Source organism: Melozone crissalis, unplaced genomic scaffold, assembly GCF_028551555.1.
Source record: "Melozone crissalis strain CALT ecotype California unplaced genomic scaffold, PUWL_Pcris_2 ptg000036l_1, whole genome shotgun sequence".
Lineage (NCBI taxonomy): Eukaryota > Metazoa > Chordata > Aves > Passeriformes > Passerellidae > Melozone > Melozone crissalis.
In genome coordinates, this window is record NW_026535814.1 from 4036829 (window position 1) to 4061457 (window position 24629).

Below are 24629 nucleotides of genomic sequence, written 5' to 3' on the forward strand. Positions count from 1 at the left end.
AGTAAATTTAATGAAAGAGATAATTAGTATGAACAAGCATAATTTACATAACACATTGGTGTTTCTTTCAGAACAACTGCATAATGATACAATTAAATACAACTGAAACAATAAGAGTGTATTCACATACATCACTGCTCCAATAGATCTCCATCTCCCTCAAACATGCTAAAAGGCAAGACAGCAAAGCAACGGCTGAAAAACTTGCCATCACCGCAATCACTGGATTTTGCCTACAGAATTGAGATACTTGCTAACTGGTAAAATAAATGGCATCTACCTCAGAGTTTCCTTACTATATTAGAACTGTTGAAAGACCTTTTTGTTTTTTCTAGATATATATGAAGACCAGGTTTAAAACCTGCCTACTTAACATGGTTTCTTTTCATGACATCCAGTTTCTGAGATGCAGAAAGCCAAGCTCTTCTCTATGCTCCTCGTTTAATTTAAGAGGGCTCTTACAAGAGTCCTCTGCTGTCATCCACAGGACCATCTGCTCAGGGACACACAGAAAAAGCAACCTTCTACTTACATGTCCAGTACTCCCAGCGTATCGAGTGCCACTGTTCACACAATCTCTGAATCTAGCCAGTCTTGAAATTGTGTCATTTGTTCTCATGAAGAAAGGCAACAAGTTAATCAGTTTCTTCATTTGCATGATGAGGCACTATTTTACCACTAAATACAACCCAACTGTATATTCTTAATATATTAATTCACATTTCAGGACAATATGCTGCTTGCATCTCCTCTACTACATCTGAGATACATTAAAATGTTAGCGGTGAACAGAACACTTCTGACCAAACAGAATAAGGATTTGCCAGAATGTCAAAACTAATCCCCTATAGGACCAGGGCTAGGCAAACACAGTACTTAATGCATGAAAGTACAGTACTGCACGAAACACAGACACTTAAATTACACAACAGAATCAGTATCAGCGAACACCTTAGTGTAAGACAGAAAAACCTGGTGGTATGTGTCACCAGTCCCCTGGCATTACACGAAGCATACATTCTCACTCCTCAGTTCTGTGATAAACCATTTCCCTTTGTCACTGCACAAAAGATATTCAGATTCAGTTTGACAGCAGCACAGAAAATAACCATGAAACTGCCACTGAGAAGAGACACATATTAATGCCATATTAATGAAGTGCAGTGACACCTCAAATTTCTTTTATTGCAGCAATGATGTACACAAATGACACATATCTTATGCATACTCCTGCACGTAAACATGTCTCATAGGACAAGAAGACACAGTTGTTAGCTGCACCAGAGAATGTTTAGGTTTGTCTTTAGGAAGCTCTTCACAGAAGGAGTGATGGGGCATTGGAATGGGCTGCCCAGGGAGGTGGTGGAGTCACCATCCCTGGAGGTGTTTAAGGACAGACTGGACATGGCACTTAGAGTCATGGTCTAGTTAACAAGGTGGTGTTGGGTCATAGGTTGGACTTGATGACTTCAAAGATCTTTTCCAACCTAGATGATTCTATGATAAGAATGTACACACACACTTGTTTAATTATTCACACAAAAATCTTCACATGGAAGGTCCAAGAATCTCTCAGTGGAATAAATCCAAACTAGGTGAGGTTAGCTAGCAAATAGGTAATTAGGTACCTGGCTTTCAAGTTCAAATATTACAAGAGTACTTATTTATAGTACATGGTAAATAGTACAATAGTACACGAGTACTCACTCATACTGCATGAGGAAAATTATTATTTATTATTATTATTAAAATTATCCATCTGTTTAAATATGTACATAATATTAGGCTAACGTCAAAGACATACATTAAAACTTCTACAGTGGAAGAGTTAGCTCCTTTAAGGAAAGATGGTTATTTTTTAGACTCTGTTCCACCTAATGAAGCAAATTTGTACTGCACTTCATTTTGGATGACATAACACTACAAAGCGCAGCATTTAGTATCACTTAAACCATAAGCTGTACAGTTTTCCAAAAGCAGAATCATGCCTCCTAATTATGGCCAAAATAGTGTCTGTTTTGGGTATCATGTATCTTGGCGGCTGCAGATGGCTGAGATTTACTTCAAGTCACCTACATAGCTGAACTGTGGAGCTAAATTTAGCCCGAGCCAGATAAACTGCAAAGAGAACCTGCAACTGTACGAGTCTGGTTAACCCAAGCCAAAATCCTTACTGTTGAAACTACAATACTAGATAAAGAAGTTGATGTTTACTAATTAAATCGCCTTTACCACCAGGGCACTGATGAAAAGTATAGCATTACATAGAAACTGAAGAGAAAGACAAGACTTGGTGAAATCATTGCAGGGAGTTTCCCAGCAGTTTCCCAGAATGCTGGATTAGCATCCCTCCCACAGAAACCTATTATCTATTAACAGAGGAGCCTTGATGCTACTGGAATCTACAAACCAAACAGGACAGGAAACCACAGGACAGGAAAAGTGCAGCAGAAAAAATATTTTTTAAATAAATTTTAAAAACTCTAAACACCAAAGAGAAAACCAGTTATTAAATTATTAAGTTACTTATGATGACGAGGAGTATTCTGACAGAAAAGTTCCCAGAGGCTCTCATCAGAAGCAGATCATGCAATTACTTCAAATAACCCGTTAAAAGCACTTACTCTTTTTTGTAAGTCTTTTTCTTCCTATGTTTCCTTGAAGCCCCAAGAATACTTCTGGAAGCACACATGTATTTGTACATGTTCATAACACAGCTTCTTCCTTCACACACCACTCTTCTCAGGTCTAAAGTCAAGGTATATACTTTCGCTTTTCTTGTAAGCAAAAAAAACCTAAGATTAGCTTAAGCCTGTGAAATTTACAAATATAATCCCAGCACTGTCTGAGTGCTGGGAGTATATTTGAAAGCAAAGCAGGCACAAGCTCTTAAAAGCAAAGCAGGCACAAGCTCTGCCATTCACATTCTGTGCAGCAATCTGACTTCCTACTTTGGTCTGGCTGCTCCACATCAGCTGTGACCTTCAAATAAACTCAGACTTCAAATATACTCAATCTGAGCATATGGAAACAGGAATTCAGGCACGTAAAAGCAGTCTGAAAATGTAAGAGGAACTTCCAATATGATAAATATTTGTTTATATCACCCATAAAAATCTCTCAGTCTTCAGGGTCCTAAATGTCTCATGAAAGTCTAACTACCAAGGGATCATTTGAATTCTTGGTTTTGCTGTTTGGTTCTTCTGAAGGTTTCTTTTAAAAATATTAATTTAAAAATTGAGAAAACATCCTTTTTAAAGCTTGGGGGTTTTTCCCCTTATTTTGTTTTTCTATGTGTTGATCTCAAAAAACAAACCAAAAAGAAAATACATGAAAAGTGTTTCAAGTTTGCACTTTCAATAAAGGGTCAATGGCAAGTAGTAATTAGTCACTAATATGAAAACATTATTTGCATATCAAAATTCTAAACTTCTTAACAACAAAAGCATTGTCATGTTTGGAATCCTCTGACTGCATTTATCTGTACAAAAATGTGCAAAATATCATCTCTTCCAACTTATTTTATGTTTTGACAATATCAGATTTTAGTCATAGAAGTTGTGAGGAGCCACGTTTTAGAAAAAGTTACTTTTTTTGTAACAGCTCATTTGAGTTTAGGGTACATACTTTTTTCCTGAGTCTATCATATCAGATTTCTTGGTCTAAATATGCTTCAGTCTATTCATTTTTAGTACACATATTTATTTTTAGGCATTTACTTTCAAGTACAGGAGTCCTCCTTTCTTCTATTTCTTCCAGAAATTTCTTCCAGGATTTAATAATGCACACTACTGAAAGGTATTGTAGAATTTTTGATTTTCAATTTTATCAATATTCCAGAATTAAATAATAAATGGTACTATTTGCTATTAAAACAGATTCTTTCTCTTTTCCCATCATTTAAAAGGAAGAATTCTCACATTTTTCTATAAAAGCCTTCATTTTTTTCTTGAACCTCGATTTTGAATAGATTGTGGTAGACAGGAAGTCAATCTCCTGTCTTTACTTACGTATCCTACACTGCAAAAAAATCCTGCAGTGCCAGACTGGCTGTCTCATTCACTGGTAAAATAAATCCTGTGGATTTCTGCTTCTTGCTAAAGTATAGTGTAGGTCATAAACTTATTTCAACTGATTTTGCTTTTGGAATTTTTCTTTTTTTTCAGCTATCTCCTTCAAATCCTTCAGGACTACCAGCAGGTCCCCTGAGGCTGCACACATAGGCCCCTGTCTCAACATTATGAGTTTCTATCAATACTGCTTTTGCCTTTCCTGCTCTTCTTTCTTTGCATTTTCTCTTCTCAGAAATCTTGGTCTCATTTATTGTCAGGACTTCCTCTGTAGTTTATTGCTTTTCCTTACTAATCTTGTCTATGTAAAACTTTCAAACAAAAAGCTCTTTTGTGTTGCATTAGCCTATCATTAAAAGGTGACTCAATTTGAACGCAACCTGTATCTAGTTCAGAAATTTCTGCATCAAAGTTTAGTAGAGATGAAGATTTGACTAGAATCGATTGTAAGCATTCATTTAAAAAATCAAAGTTCTTTATTCTTATTGCCTTTGTCTTGCCAAATGATAGCATGAAAATATTATAGAGAGTTCAGTCTGTACTGTAAAAAACAACCAAATTTATTCTCTAAATCAAGGTCAGAAGTAAGATACCAGCTGTAAAAACATCTTCCAAGAACCACTCCAGCATCTCTCCAACACATCCTGCCCATAGGAGTTATGACATATAGTGGGAGCGTCAGCAACAAATACAATTCAACACACAATTTAACATTACAGACTGTTCTCAACCAAGAATCAAATCTCCTTGGAGTGCACATTGTCTTTGCATGACCCTCTGCATCATCTGCCAAGTGCACCCAGGTCCCTGAGCAAAAAAAAATCCCATGGAAAGAAGGCATAACTAATCAAAACTGTTTCCGCTAACACATTTTTATATGTACCATGGGGACTTCCTATTTTCTACAGTAGTTGGAGGTTTTGATTGGGCAGGGCCAGCTCAATTGATAAAGCCTTGGGTGTTAACTAATCAGATTGCATTTGCTGAACGTAGATCCAACCACCCACTGCCTTCAGTGTGGTTTTTAACAGTCCATTCTATCATTCAGCTTTCCCATAGGGTGCTGCATGACAGGGAATATGATACCCACTCAATACCATGCTCTCTGGCAAAGGTGTGACTCTGAACCTTTAAAATTCTAAAAACTCTGAATCTTTAAAATTAGTGTCATTGTTCAGCTAAGTTCCTTCTGGGGTACCATGTCACTACAGGACTTGGTCTTCAAACCCCAAGCTGGTGCTCCAGGCAGTGGCGTGAGGCACAGGGTACATCCTCAGCCATCCAGTCCTTCTTTACACCACTGTAAGCATGTAACAATTGCCTTGGCAGGTTTTTGTGGTCTGCAATGTAATTAATCTGCCAGGCCTCCTCACATTATATTTCAACCATCATCCCCGCCATACCACAGTAACTTAACCTGCTTGGCCAGCTTGATTGCAGTGGATGTTTCACAGTTGTGAATAACCTGGAACATACTATCATTGGGCAGTCCACTCCTTGATCACAAGCCTATCTCTATTTTGCCACTCCTCCCTGATAAGCTGAGGCCCATCATGCAAGAAATAATTCACCCTTATGCTGCCAGCCCAGGTCTACCTGAGACACTTTAATCTTGGCAGCCCAATCTACCTGTTCGTTGTTGTGATGCTCTTCAGCAGCCCCACTCCTGGGTAGGTGTGCATCTACATGACGTGCTTTTACAGCCAACTCCTCTACCTGGCAAATGATGCCTCAACACAATTCTTCAGCCCAGATGGGTTTACCTCTGTCCTGCCAGCTGGTCTTTTTCCATTGGTCCAGCCAACCCTGCAGTGCATTTTCTGCCATCCACAAGTCAATGTAGAGGTGCAGCACTGGCCATTTCTCTCATTCAGCAATATCTAAAGCCAGCTGGATGGCTTTCAGCTCTGTGACCTGACCTGATGCAACTTGTCCCTCCATAGCTTCTGTGACTCACCACGTAGGACTCCACAACGAAGCTTTCTATTTTCGATACACTCCTATAGCAGGAACCATCACGAAATAGAGCATATATTATTTTCATTTTCTGGTAGTTGATTATGTGGTGGGGCATCCTAAGCAATTTTCACCTTTGGGCCAGTTCATGATTATTTCCAAGATCCCTGAGCAATGGCTGTTTCCTGTTCAAGCTCACTGGGTGGTCAGAGCAATCCACTTACTCCACGTAGTATCAGTAGCATGGGAATCCCCCTTTGAAAATCCAGCCCAGCACTGGCAGTCAGAGTGCCAGGAGGAGCTGTGCTTTGGTGCCAAACATTTCTGAAGCAGCTCAAATACTTTCAATAAACTGCAAGGATTTCATTTTTTGTTGCCAAACATTTCTGAAGTAGCTCAAATACCTTCAGTAAACTGCAAGGATTTCATTTTTAGTTAGGATTAGCAGGCCGGATCCTCTGACTCCAGAAACCCAAGGGTCACCCTTGAGTCTCTGTGGCTAATTTTTACCAGAGATCCAGGAAGGACCACTCTCCCTGGCTGCACTGTAGAGCATGTTTTTACATCTTGTTCTATCCTAACTGGCCCATGGGCTAGGGCATTATCCTCCCCTGTTCCACCCCTCTAATGGGGTGCAATTATTAATGAATTCCCAGGCATACCATCCCAGGCCCAGGCAGAAGAGCAGCACTGAACACACATGGCAAATTACCCTGATTGCCCTTGACATTATAATGTCATACAGTATATCACACAATACAGCAACAAAGCCATTCTGATCCCTCTCCCCATTCTGGAAAAGAGAACTGTGAGGAACACATACAGGAAGGTATGAGTTAGGTACCATATCCACACGCACAGACCAAGCAACATTGTAACCAGAAGGATCTGTACCTACAAAATATGCTTAATCAAAATTGTTTCTGACTGGCTCTGAACAGATAGATCTGTTGTTATCTCAACCCTTCTTTTAAACATTAAACTCAGCTGGAAATTAGGCTTTACGCAGACAGTAAGAGAGGGACAAAAGGCAGAAGTAAGTTGAGATAATCATTTGCTGGCCAACAGCAATGTGATAAGAAAACAAACATTAACAGCAACAATACTAATAGCACCACTACATAGAAAGGGTGATTTACATGCAAAATGCTCACTGAGTTCAACCCCATATGACTGCACCACAATTAGAGCTGGAGCTGCTCCACCACCCCATTCAACACTTGCTCCCGGGGAAAAAAGGAACAAAATGGTGGTATTCCTCCATGTGGTGCCTTATTCTTCCACCCAAAGCCACGTTCCTCATCTTGGCAGAAATGTAAATCCCTTACTCCTGCTCCCTATGATGACATGAATGGTGTAGCACAACACCACCAGGGTTCTTGCAAGGCTCCAAGCTACAACCCCTCATGGGAACTGTCAGAAAATTAACTCTGTCTTCAGCCAAAATTAGGACAACTTGATACATTCTAATCCTGCTAATTCAATACATTACAAGATGTATTATACTAATTATAAAAAAATCCCTTTGTGTCAAATTATCCATGAAACCGTACTTGTATCCATCAGTTTATAAGCCATTAAAATGATCCTTCAGGTCCTTCCAAAGCAATCCACTCTGTGTTTGTATGATTTTATTGGCTCAAATGACTACACACAAAAGCAAATCAATAACATCCATGCAGAGCACAAAGGAACAAGACTGCTCACCATCCTTATTAATTACCTGACTTGATAAGACATAGTGTTTCTCCTCACCAAAAGTCACTCATGTGAAACATGAGGTGCCTTTACTGACAAAAATCCCAGTACTGCAATATTTTTATCCCCAGATCTCACGTCTCACACTGAGTCTGAACCTTTCAAAACTACATGTTTTGACAGCGATGGTATATCACTGTTCCTAAGCCTGTGAAATAGGAAACCTCAGGCTTGCTGGCAAGGTATGAATCACTGTCGCGGTTACAGGAGAAGAGTGCCCACATGGGTGTAGCCAAACCATGTCCTCCACACCCACCTAGGTTACTCTCGATGAATGGTGGATCATTTGCAACAGCTGTTCATTGCACACCCAATGCTCCAGGCTGCAAGCTGGGTGTTAAACCCTGAGTGGCAGGACAGCATTTCTTTGTCTCCACATATTGACTTGCAGTGATGAGGACACCCAGCCCAGAGGGGCCATCTCTGCCAGTGGGCCATAATGGCTCAACAGCCCCCATGAGCAGCACTACCAGCCTAGGTCATCAAGGACTCCCCAAAACATCACATGATTTATACCAAGGCTTATACCAATCCTTTGTGGATTTCCCCACCCTGGGGAAGGTCCTGAACATTCCTGCCTGAATCTGACCATATATAACCTGGGGTTTTGGAACTGGGAGAACAACCACCACAAATGGGCATCCAGAGGGGGAAGGAACCCAAATTTCCACAGGACAACTGCTTTCCACAAGACTGCAACCATCATTTCAGCAGCCCCGCAGCTACTGCTTAAATGGACTGCAACCACCACCCCTGACCAACAGGGGCCAGGTAGTACTCTGACTTTGTCCGTTTAAACCAGTGTTGCTGTACTTTCTGCCTTTATTGTAATTTTCCTATTAAATTGTAACTCCAACTTGAAATCTCTCACAAGGTATTTGCATAGAGTTAATTTCTCCTGCTAGTTTACCTTCAAACCAGCACAGTCACCTACCCCACAATAAGACTTCTATATAAACAAATACATTCTGGTATTTGTGTATTCTACATATACAAGATAATTCTGGTGCACTTGCTATGGTTTGTCTTCAGTTCACAGTTACAAAATACACTGAATGGAACATACACTGAGAAGAACAAAAACTTCACATTAAAAAAACCTCCATACTGGACTAAAGGTGATCTAATTTGTCATTTCCATAAATTAAGTCTACCATAGAAAAAAACTGGGGGAATTCTGCCTTCTCTTACAAGGAAGAGAAGATATTTATTTTTTAAACTTATAAACTCCAGGGATTACATCGTAGCTACCCTCTTAAAATTACCTAGAAGATAACACTTGTAATATCCAAGATCTACGACAGATAGTAAGATTAGACAGGAAAAGGCAAATATGGTCTTCAGATCAATGGTAAATTCTTAGTCATCTTGCCAAAGACCAGAAATTTATCCAAGAAGAAAAAAAAAAAAAACAAAAGACACTTGGATCTATTCATTTATTAGCACATAACATAAGACAAACCAGTTAAGCTAGAACTTCCTAAAAAACTGCATGCTAAATGACATAGTGGCAGTTTTAAAACTGTTTTAGTTATATTTTTTTTTTAATGCTAGAAAGTAATTCTCTCTGCAACAATATAGTAACTGATGATAAATCTTACAGGAAGGACTGATTTTGTGCATTCAACATTTCAAAAAGAGGGAAGGAACATTTTTCAGTATTTCTTGGGAAAAAAGAAAGTCTAGTATTATAACCAAGTTTCTATTTCTATAACCAAGTATTTTTAAATTTTTAAAGTTCAGCACAGGTCAATAGGTTATGAAACACACATATGAAGCACACTGAAGTAAGAGTTTTGACACAGTCACTTGAAATCCAGATAAAACCCCTGAAACTTAAGCACTTCACAGCAGAGTCACTTGTTACTAAATAAGCATGTATTTGATCTTTCAGTGCAAGGACTGTGTCAATTTCTATCATCAAAACCTCTATTATTCTCAATACAATTATTTCACTATAAGCACTTTTATACATAAGCAGTAAATGCAAAGAGTGTGGAGAAGAGGAAATAAAGTTTAAATGAGATCATAGATAAACAGCCACTATTAGTTCACTTTGAAATATCTAAATATTACACATGAGGATAAATGCAAACTGGCCAATACTGAAAAATCATGTAGGTCTCTTTGAAAATTCTGCAGATCTTTAGTTAATTAAGCAGATGTCATTCAGGATATAATTAAATACAACTCTATTGTGCCATATCTTGATTTCTCTTCCAGTTATATATATACATGGTATTAAAATACCATAAACTGACAGTCTGGTCAGATGCTGACAGAGCACAAGAAACAGATTAGTACATCTCAAACTGCTAAAAGATTTATTAGAGATTAATTTAATGAAAAATTGGGCAATAAGAACATCCTTTAACAAAATCAGATGTCTAATTAAACTCTTGAAGAAACAAATTGCTTTGATCAAGTTGCAACAGCTGCCTAACAAGAAACAAACTTCAGCAACAGCGTTTTACTCTTGGCTGTTATTTCTGTGTTATTTAACCAGCTCCATGGTCTTTGCACCCAGCCTAAACATTGTTTCATCTACTCATGCCCTGTGTGTCAGCGGCCACATCACTAAAAGCAAGTGTTCTCCTGCTTTCTAAACTATTGCTCTCCATTTTCAGAAATATGTTGCTCTCAAATCATGTTCCAAATACCTGTGCAAAAAACGCTCTCCAACTCTATTTTGTACCAGCATTGTGTCAGGAAAAGGTAATTAATCCTTGACAGCCAGTAGTTTTCAAATTTTCTCACCACCTTCATCTTTCTCAGTGAAATTAAAGTAGCAATTAAGATCCTCTTGGGTGACATTATCTGTGTAGCTTTTCATTGACATTTCAGGCTTTTGTCTTTTCTTGTTCTTTTTCCTTCTTTGGCTGGATCAATTACATATGCCAATTATAACAAACAAACAAAATTTTTCCCTTGTGTAACTTCACTGACTCACACAGCTCTAAACCAAGTACAGATTCATTCTGGTATAGACAGAGAAACATGCATGGTATGCCAGTCTGGTCTTCACTGGCTCTGCATCCCACTCCACACTAAATTCAAATTTCCCTCTCTTCTCTTCAGGCTTCTTCCCAGCTCAACCTGTACTTACTCCTTTCTGCTAACTAAGATTTCCTTTCTTTTTTCCAGCGTCCCAGTACAAGACAACGCTCTTTGCCCTGAAAGTACAATGTCTCCTTATACAACCTAGCTCACTAAACTCCCCTTTTTTCTGCAGGTCCTCCTCCTGTGCCACACAGTTCACCCTCTTACATCAACTTTATTGACTAATAGTTATCTTTATTTGTAAGAATGGGAAAGACCCTGTATCTGGATGCAGCTCCAGTTTTTCACTTCATCTCATCTCTCATCACTCTGTGTAATATATTCTAGATCACTGTTTCCCAATCCCTGCTTATTAATGAAACAAATAGCTTCATGTGTCACAAAATTAATGAAACTTGCTTTCTTATGGCTATGAAACTGCAGCTTGAGCAGCAGAGTTAGCCAGCCCCCATCTTCCCTCTGCAATAACCCCAGTGTTCTTCCACACCTCTAAGTGATTCACATAGCCACTCACAGAACTGGAAACATTGATGGAAGGTGTTATGAACCGGTCCACTCTTTCAGTGTAATAGATCAACCTGGACACATTTTAAGAAGTCATGAAATTACAAAATTTGTTGTTATCAGATTCATTGTTATTTTTGAAGAAAACACACTGGAGAGAAGTGCCTGCAAGAGCTTGCACTGTGACAGTCAGACTGCAGTCTGGATATCCCTTCAACCAAGAACCCTCTCCCTAAGCCCTCTCTCTTCATGTTCACTTTTGATTCAATATGACATGACCAGATCCATGTTCTTTGATTAAGATAGTGAAACACCTGTAGGGTCTCTATTACTGCAAATCTTAAGACACAGGTATATTTTCACCCTCCTGGTTTTTACTAAATTACTGTGACAAAATACAAGTGATATAAAACTTTTCATGCAAAGCTATGTCTCACATTAAAGAAAAAGGCCATGCTGGCACAGGCACTGTCAGATAAATTCACGCTCCAGCTGGCATGGAAAGGAAAATTAAAAGGGACAAGTAGAAAAACCCTTGCCTCAGTGCCCTGGGCCATGGCAGCACACTCAGACACTGGAAGCATTGTGAAGCATTGCTCCTGGAGTGTTGTTGTCATCTCCTGTCCAGGGGACACCCCAGGAGCTTCCATCACCATCATATAAGTCCTTCAAGGATGCAGCACACACGTGGCTCTCAGCAACATGACAGTGACTGGCTGCCATGTGGAAAGTTATGAAAAGTTTGGCCAAGGAAACCTGCCTCATAGTCTTTGGAAACTGGAAGAAGGATTATGTATAATTGCACATGTGTTCATTTCTTTGTCCTAAAAAGAAATGGCATTTATAATTTCAGAAAGGCATTTATATTTCAGTTACTGCTTAAAAGAAACCTAAGTTTCCTGCCAATAAACACTTAAAATGCCCTTTCCAGAAATATTCACAGACAGCTCCAAGAATATTCAGTCTTCACCAAAGAACTAGGTTAGTATTTAGCACTCAAATATAATAGGTATTATTTGCATAAGACTACACTTCTATTTGTGCCATTCTGCTCAAACCAAGATACTAATCCTATTCAATGCAACAGAAGCTTTATTCAATACTGAAAAAACTAGGTCTCTGCTAGACTGTCCATGCACAATGCAATAGTGTTATATCACACTTTAATGAGTTCAAATAAAATTAAAATTGCTTGATTATGCTAAACATATGTACATTTCATGATAACATTTTACATTGTAAGTCTTCCTACCCACTAACTCTTGCTCCCTCTCACTGATGGCAACTGACAACTGTCTTATTTCAGCTTAGAAGCACAAAAAAATTGACTTATTGCAGGATTTTATTTCTCTCCACCATCTCCCTTAAGAAATGTAGTAGATCTTTTTGCGTGCAGATTTGCTAAGGAATTCAACAGTCTTGATCCAAATGAGGCAGTAGCATCTGCTTGCTCTGTATTTCAATAAAATTTTACATATGTTTTAAAAGAAGTTGCAATTTTATGTTGACTTACTTTTAGGCAATTTAATCTCATTTTAATGATTCTGATATATTTTTTTAAATCTTTGGGCATGTAAGGCTGCACTGAAAGACAATGAAAACCTGGACACTGCTGTAAGTCTCTGCTGCTGTGTCCTGGTTACAGAAAAAATGGAATGGAGCTTTTAATGCTGTTTACTCCATACCACGCACATCATCTCTGTGATCCCAGCAGGAAAAGCCAAGGAGCAGCAGGGGAAATGCACCGTCTTGCCTGGCTCTCTCCAGGGAGAAGGGATGGGGGTAAGCCAGGTGGACCCAGCCCCTCTCCACTGTCAGTCCTTCTGCCGTTCCCCTGAGCTGTGGCTTTAAGATGTGGTGCTGAAGGACAGCAAAGCTGAGTCCAAGACAACTGCTCCAGGGAATATTAGGAAAGAGAGAGAGAAGGGGCACAAGCTCAGCCGAGCCATTCAGAGCCCAAGTCCCAGAAGAGCCCCAGAGAGTGGTGGCAGGGCCAGAGAAGGCTGTGCAGAACATGTTGGAGCGGTCTGAGGTGGCAGCACGGCACAAGATTCAGAGGGGTTTGCTTGTCCTACTTAGACTGGGCTGGGGGATGGAGCATTAAGCCACCAGAGCTCTCATGGCCATGCTGCCTTTGTCTGAGTACATACCAGGCACTGTCTTTGGGAAGCACTTTTTCTTTTGGTCCCAATGATAAACACCCTTTTGTGGGTGGGACACCATCTTTTTATATACTTTTCTCACTACTGATATTGCTGTGGTTATTGTGATTTTAGATTTTAACTCATAATCTCTTACTGTCCCTCCACTGTCAGAGGGCACAGGGGGAAAGGGAATAGCTTCCTTGGAGGTTGGTTCCCTGCAGTTGTTAAAATCAGCATGTGGTGTAAGTAAAACTTGGGTTTGAAAAATGCAAGTTATTCCAAACTCATGCTACCAGATGTGTAAACCCAAAACCTCAGAAGGGTGTAAAGGCCATGACTGAGGTTGGGCAGGGACTTTACTGCCCTGGGGTACAGCCTGTAAGCATGCAAGACTTGACTCCTGAGGTACACTGAAATGGAAACTCCAGCCGCCCACAGTGGAAGGTCCTTGCTCTACTAACACTGTGCAAATAACTAACACTGAAGAGTACCAGGCATACTTGAAGACAAACAAAAATGCTTTAAGTTGGAGTCTTACTTCCCCAAACATCCTATAACTCAATGAAGCTGGTGAATTAAACGAGATTTAATAACTCAAGTGAGATTATACTTTAGACTTGAGAAAAGCAGTGAATGTGCTTATTATGAAATAGCAGAAAATCTATTCTGTTTCGGATCATCGCTCTGAAACAAACACAATCAGCAGCTCTGCAAACTTCATCAACACACAAGCAAGCTTTTTTATTATCGAAACCAGCATATCTGGTATCCAGGCACAGCCCAAATGAATACTAGAAAACACTTGGAGGAATCGGTCATAATCCTGCTGATTAAAAACAAGTGTTAGAAAGCCTAAATTGATTTGATTTGGCAGTATTCTTTCCAAATGTACCTTGTTCTAAACAAGAGTAATGCCCTCACAACTGAAAACCATTTGACATGTTTTGTAAACAAACATTTACAACTCTTTACTAAACACAACAGCAGAACAACACTGAAGAAAGTCACACATTTTCATACTGCTAGATGCAGCAGTCTTTAAAGCAGAATAATGTCCTGTTGTCTCAAAAAATAGTACCTAAATACTTAAAATATGCAATACATTCTTGTAAGCCACTAGTTTGGGGAGGAAGGGATTAACTACTGCATGCCCACTTTAGAGACACCTGTCACAATAATCCCACCTCAATAAGCAATGATCTAAACCCTTTATAAGCATTATACAAGAGATAACCCCAGTAGTTTCCAATTAGGCCAGTGATTACAACCAAAGCAACCCCGTGACATAGTTACCTCTAGGTCAGTCCCATATTTGTGAAGACGAACTCCTTTGAATTCTGCAGAGGGACATTACCACTGACCTCAAGGTACACTTGCAAATCGCTGCAGAAGTACTGTCATCCTTCATTAGTATAGGTACTGCTCTGGCAGCAGCCAAATGCATTTATACAGCTTATTTTTGACAACACACAGAGCACATCTTTTAGTTCAGCTACTCATTTCTCCCTGATTATGACCTAAGACAATTCATAATAATATACATTAGTCAGTTATTCCTAAGAAAGGTGGATGACTACTTAGAATTACACAAGATCCAAAAATACTCATACGTTTTGCACTTTTCTTGCAGTAAATTTATTCCAAGATTCGGCAGTCCCTATGAACAGTAGTTTTACCGCACAATTTAAAAACTGACAGTTGGAAGAGTTATGGCTTTGTTTACTGCCTTCTCCCAACAACCAGCACGAGTCTCCTAGACTGAACTGACAGCTGCATGAGACAGTACCCAGCCAAATAATTACCTACAATCTATTAAATGTATACTAATGGTTGTCATTTTTGTGTCTTGCAGAAATCAAAAGACATAGTAATTCAAATATGGATAACCAAATAAGCAAAAAAGCCGAGATCATCGGAGGAAAAGCCATGCTGCGTGTGTTAGGAGCAGACACCTGCAGAGGAGGCCCTCACAGACCTGCGAGGCGTGAGAGTGAAGGAAGCCTAACTCCAGCCTCCGAGACACCCTTCCTCTGCATGGTTTATGCAATGAAGGTCTGAGGGAGGTCGCTCCTGCAGCCGAGCAGGAGCACGGCTGGCAGCGGTGCTCCCCGCTCGGTGCCCGCGACACCGCCTGTCACGGCGTGCTGGGGGAGTGAATGCAGGGCTCCGACGCGGGATGCGGGCGGGACCGGAGCCGCTTCCCGAAGGGCTCTCTTCAACAGCGAGCGAGCGGGAGGAGGGCTGAGACTCAGCCGTGGCCGTCCTTCGCCTCACCTCAGCTCCCTTCCCCAGCGGCCGCCCTCCCACCTCTCCTTACCTCAGTTCCCTTCCCACCTCCTCTCCCCTCCCCAAGGATTACCACCCCTCCCGCTCAACCTGCCGACCCGGCCCCGTACGCAGAGAGGCGACGCGGGCCGGCACTCACCGCGCTGCTGTCGCCGTCCTCCGTCCGCTGGTCCTGGATCCTGCCGGCGGCGGGCGATCCCTGCAGCAGCTGCTCCAGGCAGGCGGTACTGGGCAGCGAGGAGCTCTTCTGGTGGGACAGGTGCGCCCCGGGCCGGCGCCCCTCCCTGCCACCCGCCGGCCCCTCAGCGCCGGCCGCGGGCTCCGGGCGGCGGCCGGGCGGCGGCCCCTTGCCTTGGGGAAGCAGGTGCTCCCGCAGGCGGCGCAGGGCGGAGCCGGACTCGCCGGCCGGCTCCAGCGGCTCGGCGGCCGAGCAGCATAGGTTGGGCTGGGAGGACGAAAAGACGCGGTCTAGCACTTGCCGCCGTCGTTTGAAGCCGCTCCACTTGCCGCCGGGCTGGAGGTCCCCCTTGCTGCCGGCCGGCGGCGGCGGGGCGAGGGGCTCCGCAGTGCGGCGTTCGGCTGCTGCCCGCCCGCCGCCGCTCCGGCCCTTGCCCCCCAGCTGCAGGTTCTTCCACAGCCGGGCCTGGAAGGAAACCGCCGGCTCTGGTTCGCTGGGCTTCTCCCCCGCGGTCACTCGGGGCTCCTTGCCTGGCTCCATCTTTCTCCTCCTGCGACGGGGGCGACGGTGGCGGCGGCAGTAGCAGCAGCAGGAGCAGCAGCAGAGCCCACTGGAGCCTGCCGCGCTCTCTCCGGTGCGGGGCGGACCGAAACGGAGCGGCGCCCGCTGCCGGAACGAGCGCAGGGCTCCGCCGCACCGCCCCCCGCTCAGCGTGGCGCGCCCGAGGCAGGATGGTGCTGCAGACGTGATGTTGAACAGAAAGGGAGGACGAAGCTGCCACACTGGCCCATCTGGGCAGAAAGTTTGCCACCCTAAGCCCACAACCACCCTGGGTGCTCCTTCGGTGGCGGCGGGCGGCGCGAAGCCTGGCAAAAAAAAGTTCTGGGCGAGGTGCAGGGGGAGCAACGGCTCGCACACAGACAGCGCGGTAATGAGGTGAGGGCCCGGCAGGCGGCTGTGCCCTGCCCTCCGCCCCACCTGTTCCTGCGGCCGGGACGGGCTCCCCTTCGGGAGGGGGGAGGCCGCGGGTGGCGGGGTGTGGGCGCCCGGCTGCTGCGCTCCCCACGCGGCCGGGAAACATCCAGATCCTCGGTTGAAGGTGGGAATGTGAGGGGGCTCCCTGTGGAGCGGGCATCGTCCCCGACCCGCAGTAGCGTTGTGGAGGGAAGGTTCAGTGGGATTTCCTCATACATGTACAGAAAGCGCTGGGGAAATGCGGGCCTCGTCACTGGCTCTGCCCTTGGGCAGCGGCGGGCACTGCGTGCAGGACCCGCCAGGTATGGTGGAACAAACCCTCAGCTCGTCTGGCGTTCTCGTCTTTTTTAAATAAAGGACAAAGTTTTCTTATCATAGCATGCTGTACTAGCAGCCCCATTAGTGCATTTTTGGATGTTTCTTTTTTAATTAAAATCATACCAGCAGTGTGATGTGAGAACAAATCTTTCGTGTTCCATGAAGCAAACAAGCAAAAGAAATAATTTTGTGTAGAGTGAGCCATACCTTTGTGCAGTGTACTTTCAGGTTTCATTAAAAAGACACTTCTCACAATGGAGGATTTGGCCTCCTATGTTTAACTTCCCCAATAAAGTTTGCAACCAGGCATTTGACAGTGTAATTTTTGCTGAACAGAATATGAGGAAAATTAAAAATACTGAGATAAAATGGGTCCTTCCAAATCATCAGGGCTTTGGGAATTCAGTCTAGAGCATATCAGAAAATAGCTTAAACAACCTCTGAACCACTGGCGGTTATTTCTGAAGGGTCCTGCCAATTAAATGACATTTTAGAACCAAAAAAAGGTCATAGATAGTCATAGCAAAAAGAACAAACCAAAATGTTTTAAGATAGAAGATGAGAGATAAGTAACTGACTTTGAGCCTTCACAGCGAATCCAAATAATCAGCTTCTAACTACCTGAAAGCAAAAGTGTGAGGTAGCAAAGCTCAAATGGATCAAGGTCTGGAGCAAGTTTATGTGTCCAAATATCTGAGTTGACATCTTTAAATCAAACAAGGAATTTGCTAAAATGAAAACTCTGTAAGTTTCTTGTAAACAATGAGTTTACTCAATGAACAGGAATCAAAAGAATAAAAAAATAATTTTGTTCGCCAGCTACACTGGGGACATTGAAAAAGGCTGAAATATATTTCAATATATGTATCTGCCTTGTGTTTGACTCTTTCTATTTCCACCTTATACTTAAAACATAAAATAAGCAGCTTTTCAGATAAGTTTTCTGTTAAAGTGATGATGTTTCACAAAACCAGATACAGGAGGACTACAGCAGTGTATTCAGCAGATCTTGCTTTACTAAGTATACTGAACTACTCTCATATATTTAAATGACAGTTATTTTAGCCAGTGATCACATTTTTCTATTAAAAAAAAAAAAGGACCAGAAATTTGTTGTTTATATAGACATATTCCCTTCAGCAACTAATCTTGGAAGTACATGGAAGCTTGTAGTCTGGGAGGAGTGTACACAAGCCTCCATATGGCTTGTGCTGTGTTTTTATGATCCGTGCATTGAGTGGTTTCAAGTACCATACTGACAGGCCTCCTAATTCTTTATCCCCAAAAGCCAGCATAAACTTTCTGTACATTAAAATTGTATCATTACCAAATCTGTCCAACCTGCCTCCTTTTTATACAACCAGCAAATAGATTTGCTTACAAAGAAAAGGGTCAAAGTATCTTCACCTGTTTAGTTGCAGAAACACTAATTATCCTCGGGGCAAAATCTGTCTGGGCTGACAAGACAGTAAATGGGTAAATGGCTATGCTGCAACAGGCAGAGTGGGATTATTCTAAAATTAATTCAGATCAGGTCACCATAAGCAGTTTTACAGCACTGTGAGTCATTCTCCACGTTGAATTACTTGAACTAAATTCATTTGTAAAGTTGAAACAGAATTTGGCAGAAAGATCACAGCAAAACCTCAAGCTACATTCAAACAGAAATCTCAGTACTTAACAATAACATGGATTTAACACCTGTACAGGTGAGAACAATACTTCTAAATATAAAGGTAAACATTTATTAGCCTTATAAACCAGGATATCTGAAAATATTTCTTTGTGCCATATTTCTTCAATATTTTGAAAGCTAAAATAGAACAGGACAACAGTGACAACAAAAATAATTATTTGGTATTTCAAACAGAAACCCCAGGAGATCAAGAATGTCTTCTTTATTCCAGCATATTAACTATACATGTCAAAAAGGAAGACCATTTTCTGAGGAACGTAATTATCAGTCTCCTCAGAACTACATTTCATATATATATGTGTATGTGTGTGTGTCATTACTCTTAGTAGTTTAAATTTATAAAAAAAATGTGCTACTCAAAGCTAAGCACTGTGTATTTTTTTTTAAAATACTCTCTAATACTTTTGCAGCCTATGACCCGAAGCCCCAAATTTCTCCAGTGTTTTAGATCAAATGAAAATGTTTGATTTGGTTTTGCTTATTTCTTGAAAACAAAGTTACTTTATTGATTCTGATATTTAGGTCATTATATATACGTATCTATATTTAGAAATATATTTCATTGTTTAGTTGACTCCTCTGTTTGAAACACCCTTCCTTTTCCCATCATTCAGAATACAGCAAAGATGTTGATATTTTGCAATACATACCAGACATTTATGGAGATGATATTTGTTTAAAGATGGCCTTAGGCTCTAAGACTGAGCATGATTGTGATCTTCTCAGCCTGGAACCACATTTTAGCTCCATTTGCACATTATTTTGCCTTGTTCTTTCTCAATGCTTCTTCAGACTGAATCATTATGGATTTATGTTCCCTTTTTTTCATGTGAGTCATGTTTGAGATCTATAGCACAATTTTTAAGTATAGCCTCAAATGTTGTGTTTTGCTTGTTTTTTTCTCCACAATAACAATGGAACATTGGCATCCCACTAATGAAATTCAGGTCTTAGCATGATGAACAGTATCTCAGATGACTTCTCCCAACCTGTTGTAAGCAAGTTTCACATTTTCAGGACAAACATATACTGTTTAACTCTTCTTGGTCATGGTTTATTTTTACCTGAAATCTTCTAACTGAGTTTCAGCTTGAGACAAGAAATACATTACAATATTGAAGCCAGAATAACTGAGAACTTTGAAATTTTGAAAGTATTTAAAGTGTGTCATATGATCTTCAGGTAAACTTAGCTATAAACGGTATTATAAATCCTATCTTCACCCACAAGTACACAATAATGAGTACATTTCTTCTTGAATTTTATACAGATAATTTTGCTCCTGCCACATAGGCCTCCTCTAATGTGATTAAACATAGCATCTCACAAGGCCAATTGCAGCTTAGCTCTGCAAAATGCCTTAATGTAGTTTTGAGTATTTTTAACCAGCTATCAAATTTTTTGGGGTGTAACAATGGCAATATTGATTCAGCCATTAATCTAGGATAGTTCAGGCTTCAAAACGTTTTTGTGAAGCAGGAGGACCTTTATGGGAAAGTGCCATGAAGATTATAAATTGCACGTTATGAAAAGTTTATTCAATTTAGTGGAGATTGATTTCCCTTCCTTTCATACACATATTTGTCTCTAATATTTTAACCATATTGCTAGCTTTCTGCTCATGTTCTGTAGCTGTTTGTTTGACTGTTATTTTTGATCCCTGACACAGTTCTTCTAATGATATTTACAGGAAGGTCTACCGCAGCTTCTGGGAATAAAGGAAAGAAAAACCAAGTCACAGCGCTGGTCTGTATAAGCCATGTGCAGCACTCCAAATCATGTAGTCAGCCCACATGCCAGTCCACACACAATGGTGAGAAATCCAGCAAGACATTCTCACAGCTGAGAAGTAGGAGGCTGCCCCTAAGCATCAAGATCTGCCACTCCTTCTGATGTTAGCTGGCATTTCACCCTCAGAAAGGGAGTAATGGCTTTGAACTGAAGGACAGTGGGTTTATATTAGGTATTAGTAAGAAATTCTTCACAGGAGCAGGCTGCTCAGAGAAGATATGGATGCCCCAGCCCTGAAAACATTCAAGTCAGACTGGAAGAGGCTCTGAGTAAACTGGTCTAGTGGGAAGTGCTGCATAAACTGGTCTAGTGGGAAGTTCCAGCTCCCTGCTCATAGCAGGAAGTTGGAACAAGATCACCCTTAAGGTGATCTTAAGGTCCTTTCCAGCCCAACCATTCTGTGAATCTATGGTTCAGATTGCACCACTGAACTTACAGCTCTTTTTTTAAAAAATGAGTTTTGGCCCAGTTTTTTATCATCAGTATTAGTACTAGGTGCCAGTAATGTCAGGGTTGAATTGCAGTATTAATTTAAAAGTTTTCAGAGTGAATCTTTTTGGCAGTAGTCCCAGCTTTCATTTCTCTGTTGGAGCATTACCAATGGTGAACCTTTTTCCATTCCTACAATTTCTTTCAAGTGTCTCCTGTTGACTCTACAAAGATGTATGAGGAACTGAATATGTACACCAACTACTGCAACACCCAGAACATTTACTGATCTTTATACTTAACCTATGTTTATTTCGACTGCTACTGAATGAATTCAGAGAGAATTATTTTTTTTCCTTTCTTAAACTTTTACTTAATCACAGATTATCTCTGCTTAAAATAATTTCCCCTTCCAACAGCATTCCATACTCTCAATATACCAAGGAGATACAAGCATTATATCATTTTTTCCATTAATATTGCTGACATTTAACAGTGCCTCCCGATTCAACAAGTGGCAGGCACTACATTGCAATAAGCAATTTCAATTCCATTTGAAATGAAGGACTGTAGAAGAATCATGTGATCTCCTTCATTTCCTCCTCATCCTGGCACTGGCATAAGGAGGAGCAGGAAAAGAAAAGGTTGATTGGAGAATCATTTGGAGCTTGCATGTAAATATATATATATGTAATCTGAATGACACTGTCTCTTCTGTTCTTTCATCAAACTGTTGAGCTCCTTTAAATATAATTTCATATCAGTTTCTACTTTGGTTCCTTTCTATTCAGGAATTAGTGATAAAGTCTGAATACAGAGCAATAAATTCTTTATTAATATAAAGAAAACAACCTATATAAACATACATTATGACTCTTTCTTGTTTTGAACATATTATATATATCTTTGTGTTAGATTGTCTTTTCTTAAATAAATTCTTCCATAGACCATAGTAATTTCAGGCACAGGATGTAAATATTTCATTTTTCAGTCTTTGGAGTTCATCACATGGTCTTATGTTACACATTATAGTAGGCCAGTGAAGTTTAGTGCATTTTAAGGAATAAGCAATATTTCTTGACTTCTAGATTTCTGGAGTACTGTCTTGAGATACAATTGTGTCCATTCTAAACTCAGTTATTTTAATGAGTTCAGTACTATGTCAAGTTTTCCCTTGTAGTTTGACCTCAAATTTCTCTCTTTACTGCATTTCAATCTAACATTCCATGATCTGACATTATACTAGGCCTGGACCTGCCTTGTTTATGTACCCATCTGCTCTGCATCTCCCAAAATTAATTGCTGCCTTTTTCCTAAAAAATCCTTTAGTGCTTCCTTATGGATACTCAGGATTTTCTAAGACAGCATTATTATTTTAAATACATATTTTTCCTCTCCTCTGCAAAACTTCTGTTCTTGGAAAATCGTTGTCTGCATTTCTACTGCTTGCTATTGGCACATTTTGAGCTCCTTCAACCAGGAGTGAATTTATCAGCTACATGGCATGGCTTCTACAAACTATAAATCTAGTTGTGTATAGCTGGCTGATTTTTTCCACTGAGTCATAGTCTTAAAGCTGTTTCCCTATCTGAGGATATTGAAAGCTATCTGGTATGGAATTCAAAAATACCTTGGTTCTTAATTTTAACTATTTTATCTGCAAGTTCAGCTTTCTTGTTATAGCTGCCTGTGAACTTACCCAAATAAAATATCACTTGGCTGTTTCTGTCCTTATTTTTTTTCAATTTGGCTGTCTCCATATTTATTCCCTTTTTTCCCCCCAAATTTCTGACTGCACCGAGAATCAGAAGAGATTTCTGTAACTGTATAACTGTGCTCTAATTGAATATCCTCTAATAAGGTTTTTGCTTTGATGTATCCATTCAACTGCAATCTGATTTGACTGCCACCTTTCAGGCTTTGAGAAGCTTCGTTTCAGGTGGCCCCTTATGGGCGATTGAGAGAGACAGGGACAGGTGACTGGTGATCAGAATCCGAATTTTCTGTGGCCTACATATGCTTCTATACCATTCTAGGAAAGCTAGTAATTTTTTACCACAATGATTGAGTTAATCATCACACAGACTAACATATACATTTTGAAACATCTCTTCTACTTGCAGAAATTGATTCAGGCTTCTTCCCTGTTGCCAGTTTGATCCAATCCTCTTGTAATCTTCAAAGCTCTGCTTATTCTTGCCAAGGCCTTCCGATTATCAAATCTTTTATGCCTATCAGGTCCAAAGTACTCTCTCTCTTTACAACAGCCCCTTGTAGCAGTCCTAGAGTAACAAGATTTTAACCATAGCCCCAATATTCTGATATTTGACATGACAAAGCTACCATTTTCTCTTTATCTATCATCTCCAAAATCCTTCTCAGTGCTAGGACCCATCTTTGTAGCTGTCTTTACTAGTTTATTCACTACTAAGATCTTCTCATATTTTTCTTTTTTTTCCTGCTTCTTCTTTAAAAATATTTGGGTATTGTTTTGTTTTGTTTGATTTGATTTGATTTGATTTGATTTGATTTGATTTTATTCCACTTTTATTTTATTCCACTTTTATTTTATTCCACTTTTATTTTGTTCTGGCTCCCAGAACAATGACTAGCCCTTGGCAAAAGTTACTGGTGCCACTTTGGTATTGCCATTCACATAGCCACAGAGCCTTGGGCAGTTTCCTGAATTTACCTTGTTGCTTTTCTGTTCTCCCCATTCTTTACATCTTTCAGAGCTGCTGATCACCTGCATGCTGGATAAAATGACAAGACCATCTGCTGCTCTTCTTTAGTCTGCATCCCTTGTGGCTGCATTAATTCAAACATAAAGCACATTTGGGAATGGAGGAAGGAATAAAAGAACTGTTCCTACCAACTAAGTCACCAAATCCACTGATCCACTCGGACCCCAATGTCCCTGCTGCTATCACATAACCTGTGAATTTGGAATGATAAAAGGAGAAATAGCTCTGAGCATATATTCTGCCCCCAGAGACCAGTGAAGGCAAATGATAACTTTATTCCTTTCCCTGAATGCTCAAACAGTAACAAGAATGCATGCTGTCTCTCTCAGCTCTGCTGATACCATAGTGGACAAGTCAGCAGTGGCACAAGTCTGGGCCCTTAGACATGAGACATGCCTTTGACTGCCCTCAGTGTCCCATATCCATGGGCAGTGCCATGTGGTGCTGCTTCTGGTGCACAGGTTCCATGCCAGCAGGTGCCAGCAGTGCACACTGTGCAGTACAAACAGCACAGGTTCGAGGAGGCTTTCATCCAAAGGTGCTCCACCTTGCCCTCCTACCTGCTAATAAATGTACAGAATGGACCCCAGACTTCTTAGTCACTGCTTTGCTCTGTGTTGTGCTCATCAAGGAAACTGTCTTCCACAGCCACATTATCTATCAGCATGTTCTTCCCACTCGGGTGAGGGAGCTGGAAGCTGTGGCAACGGGGAGGCTCTC

At 40.9% G+C, this 24629-nt stretch overlaps 1 protein-coding gene across 1 annotated transcript in view; it reads right to left on the reverse strand.

Moving 5' to 3' along the window:
- The window catches only part of MCTP1 (multiple C2 and transmembrane domain containing 1), a 219387-nt gene extending 202223 nt beyond the window's left edge, over positions 1 to 17164 (reverse strand). The window contains 4 exon segments of the mRNA XM_054283418.1: positions 15918 to 16832; positions 16834 to 16913; positions 16916 to 16972; positions 16975 to 17164. Of these exon segments, the coding sequence (XP_054139393.1) occupies positions 15918 to 16832; positions 16834 to 16913; positions 16916 to 16972; positions 16975 to 17149 (1227 nt within the window). The 5' untranslated portion in view covers positions 17150 to 17164.
- Between the last annotated feature and the right edge of the window lie 7465 nt (positions 17165 to 24629).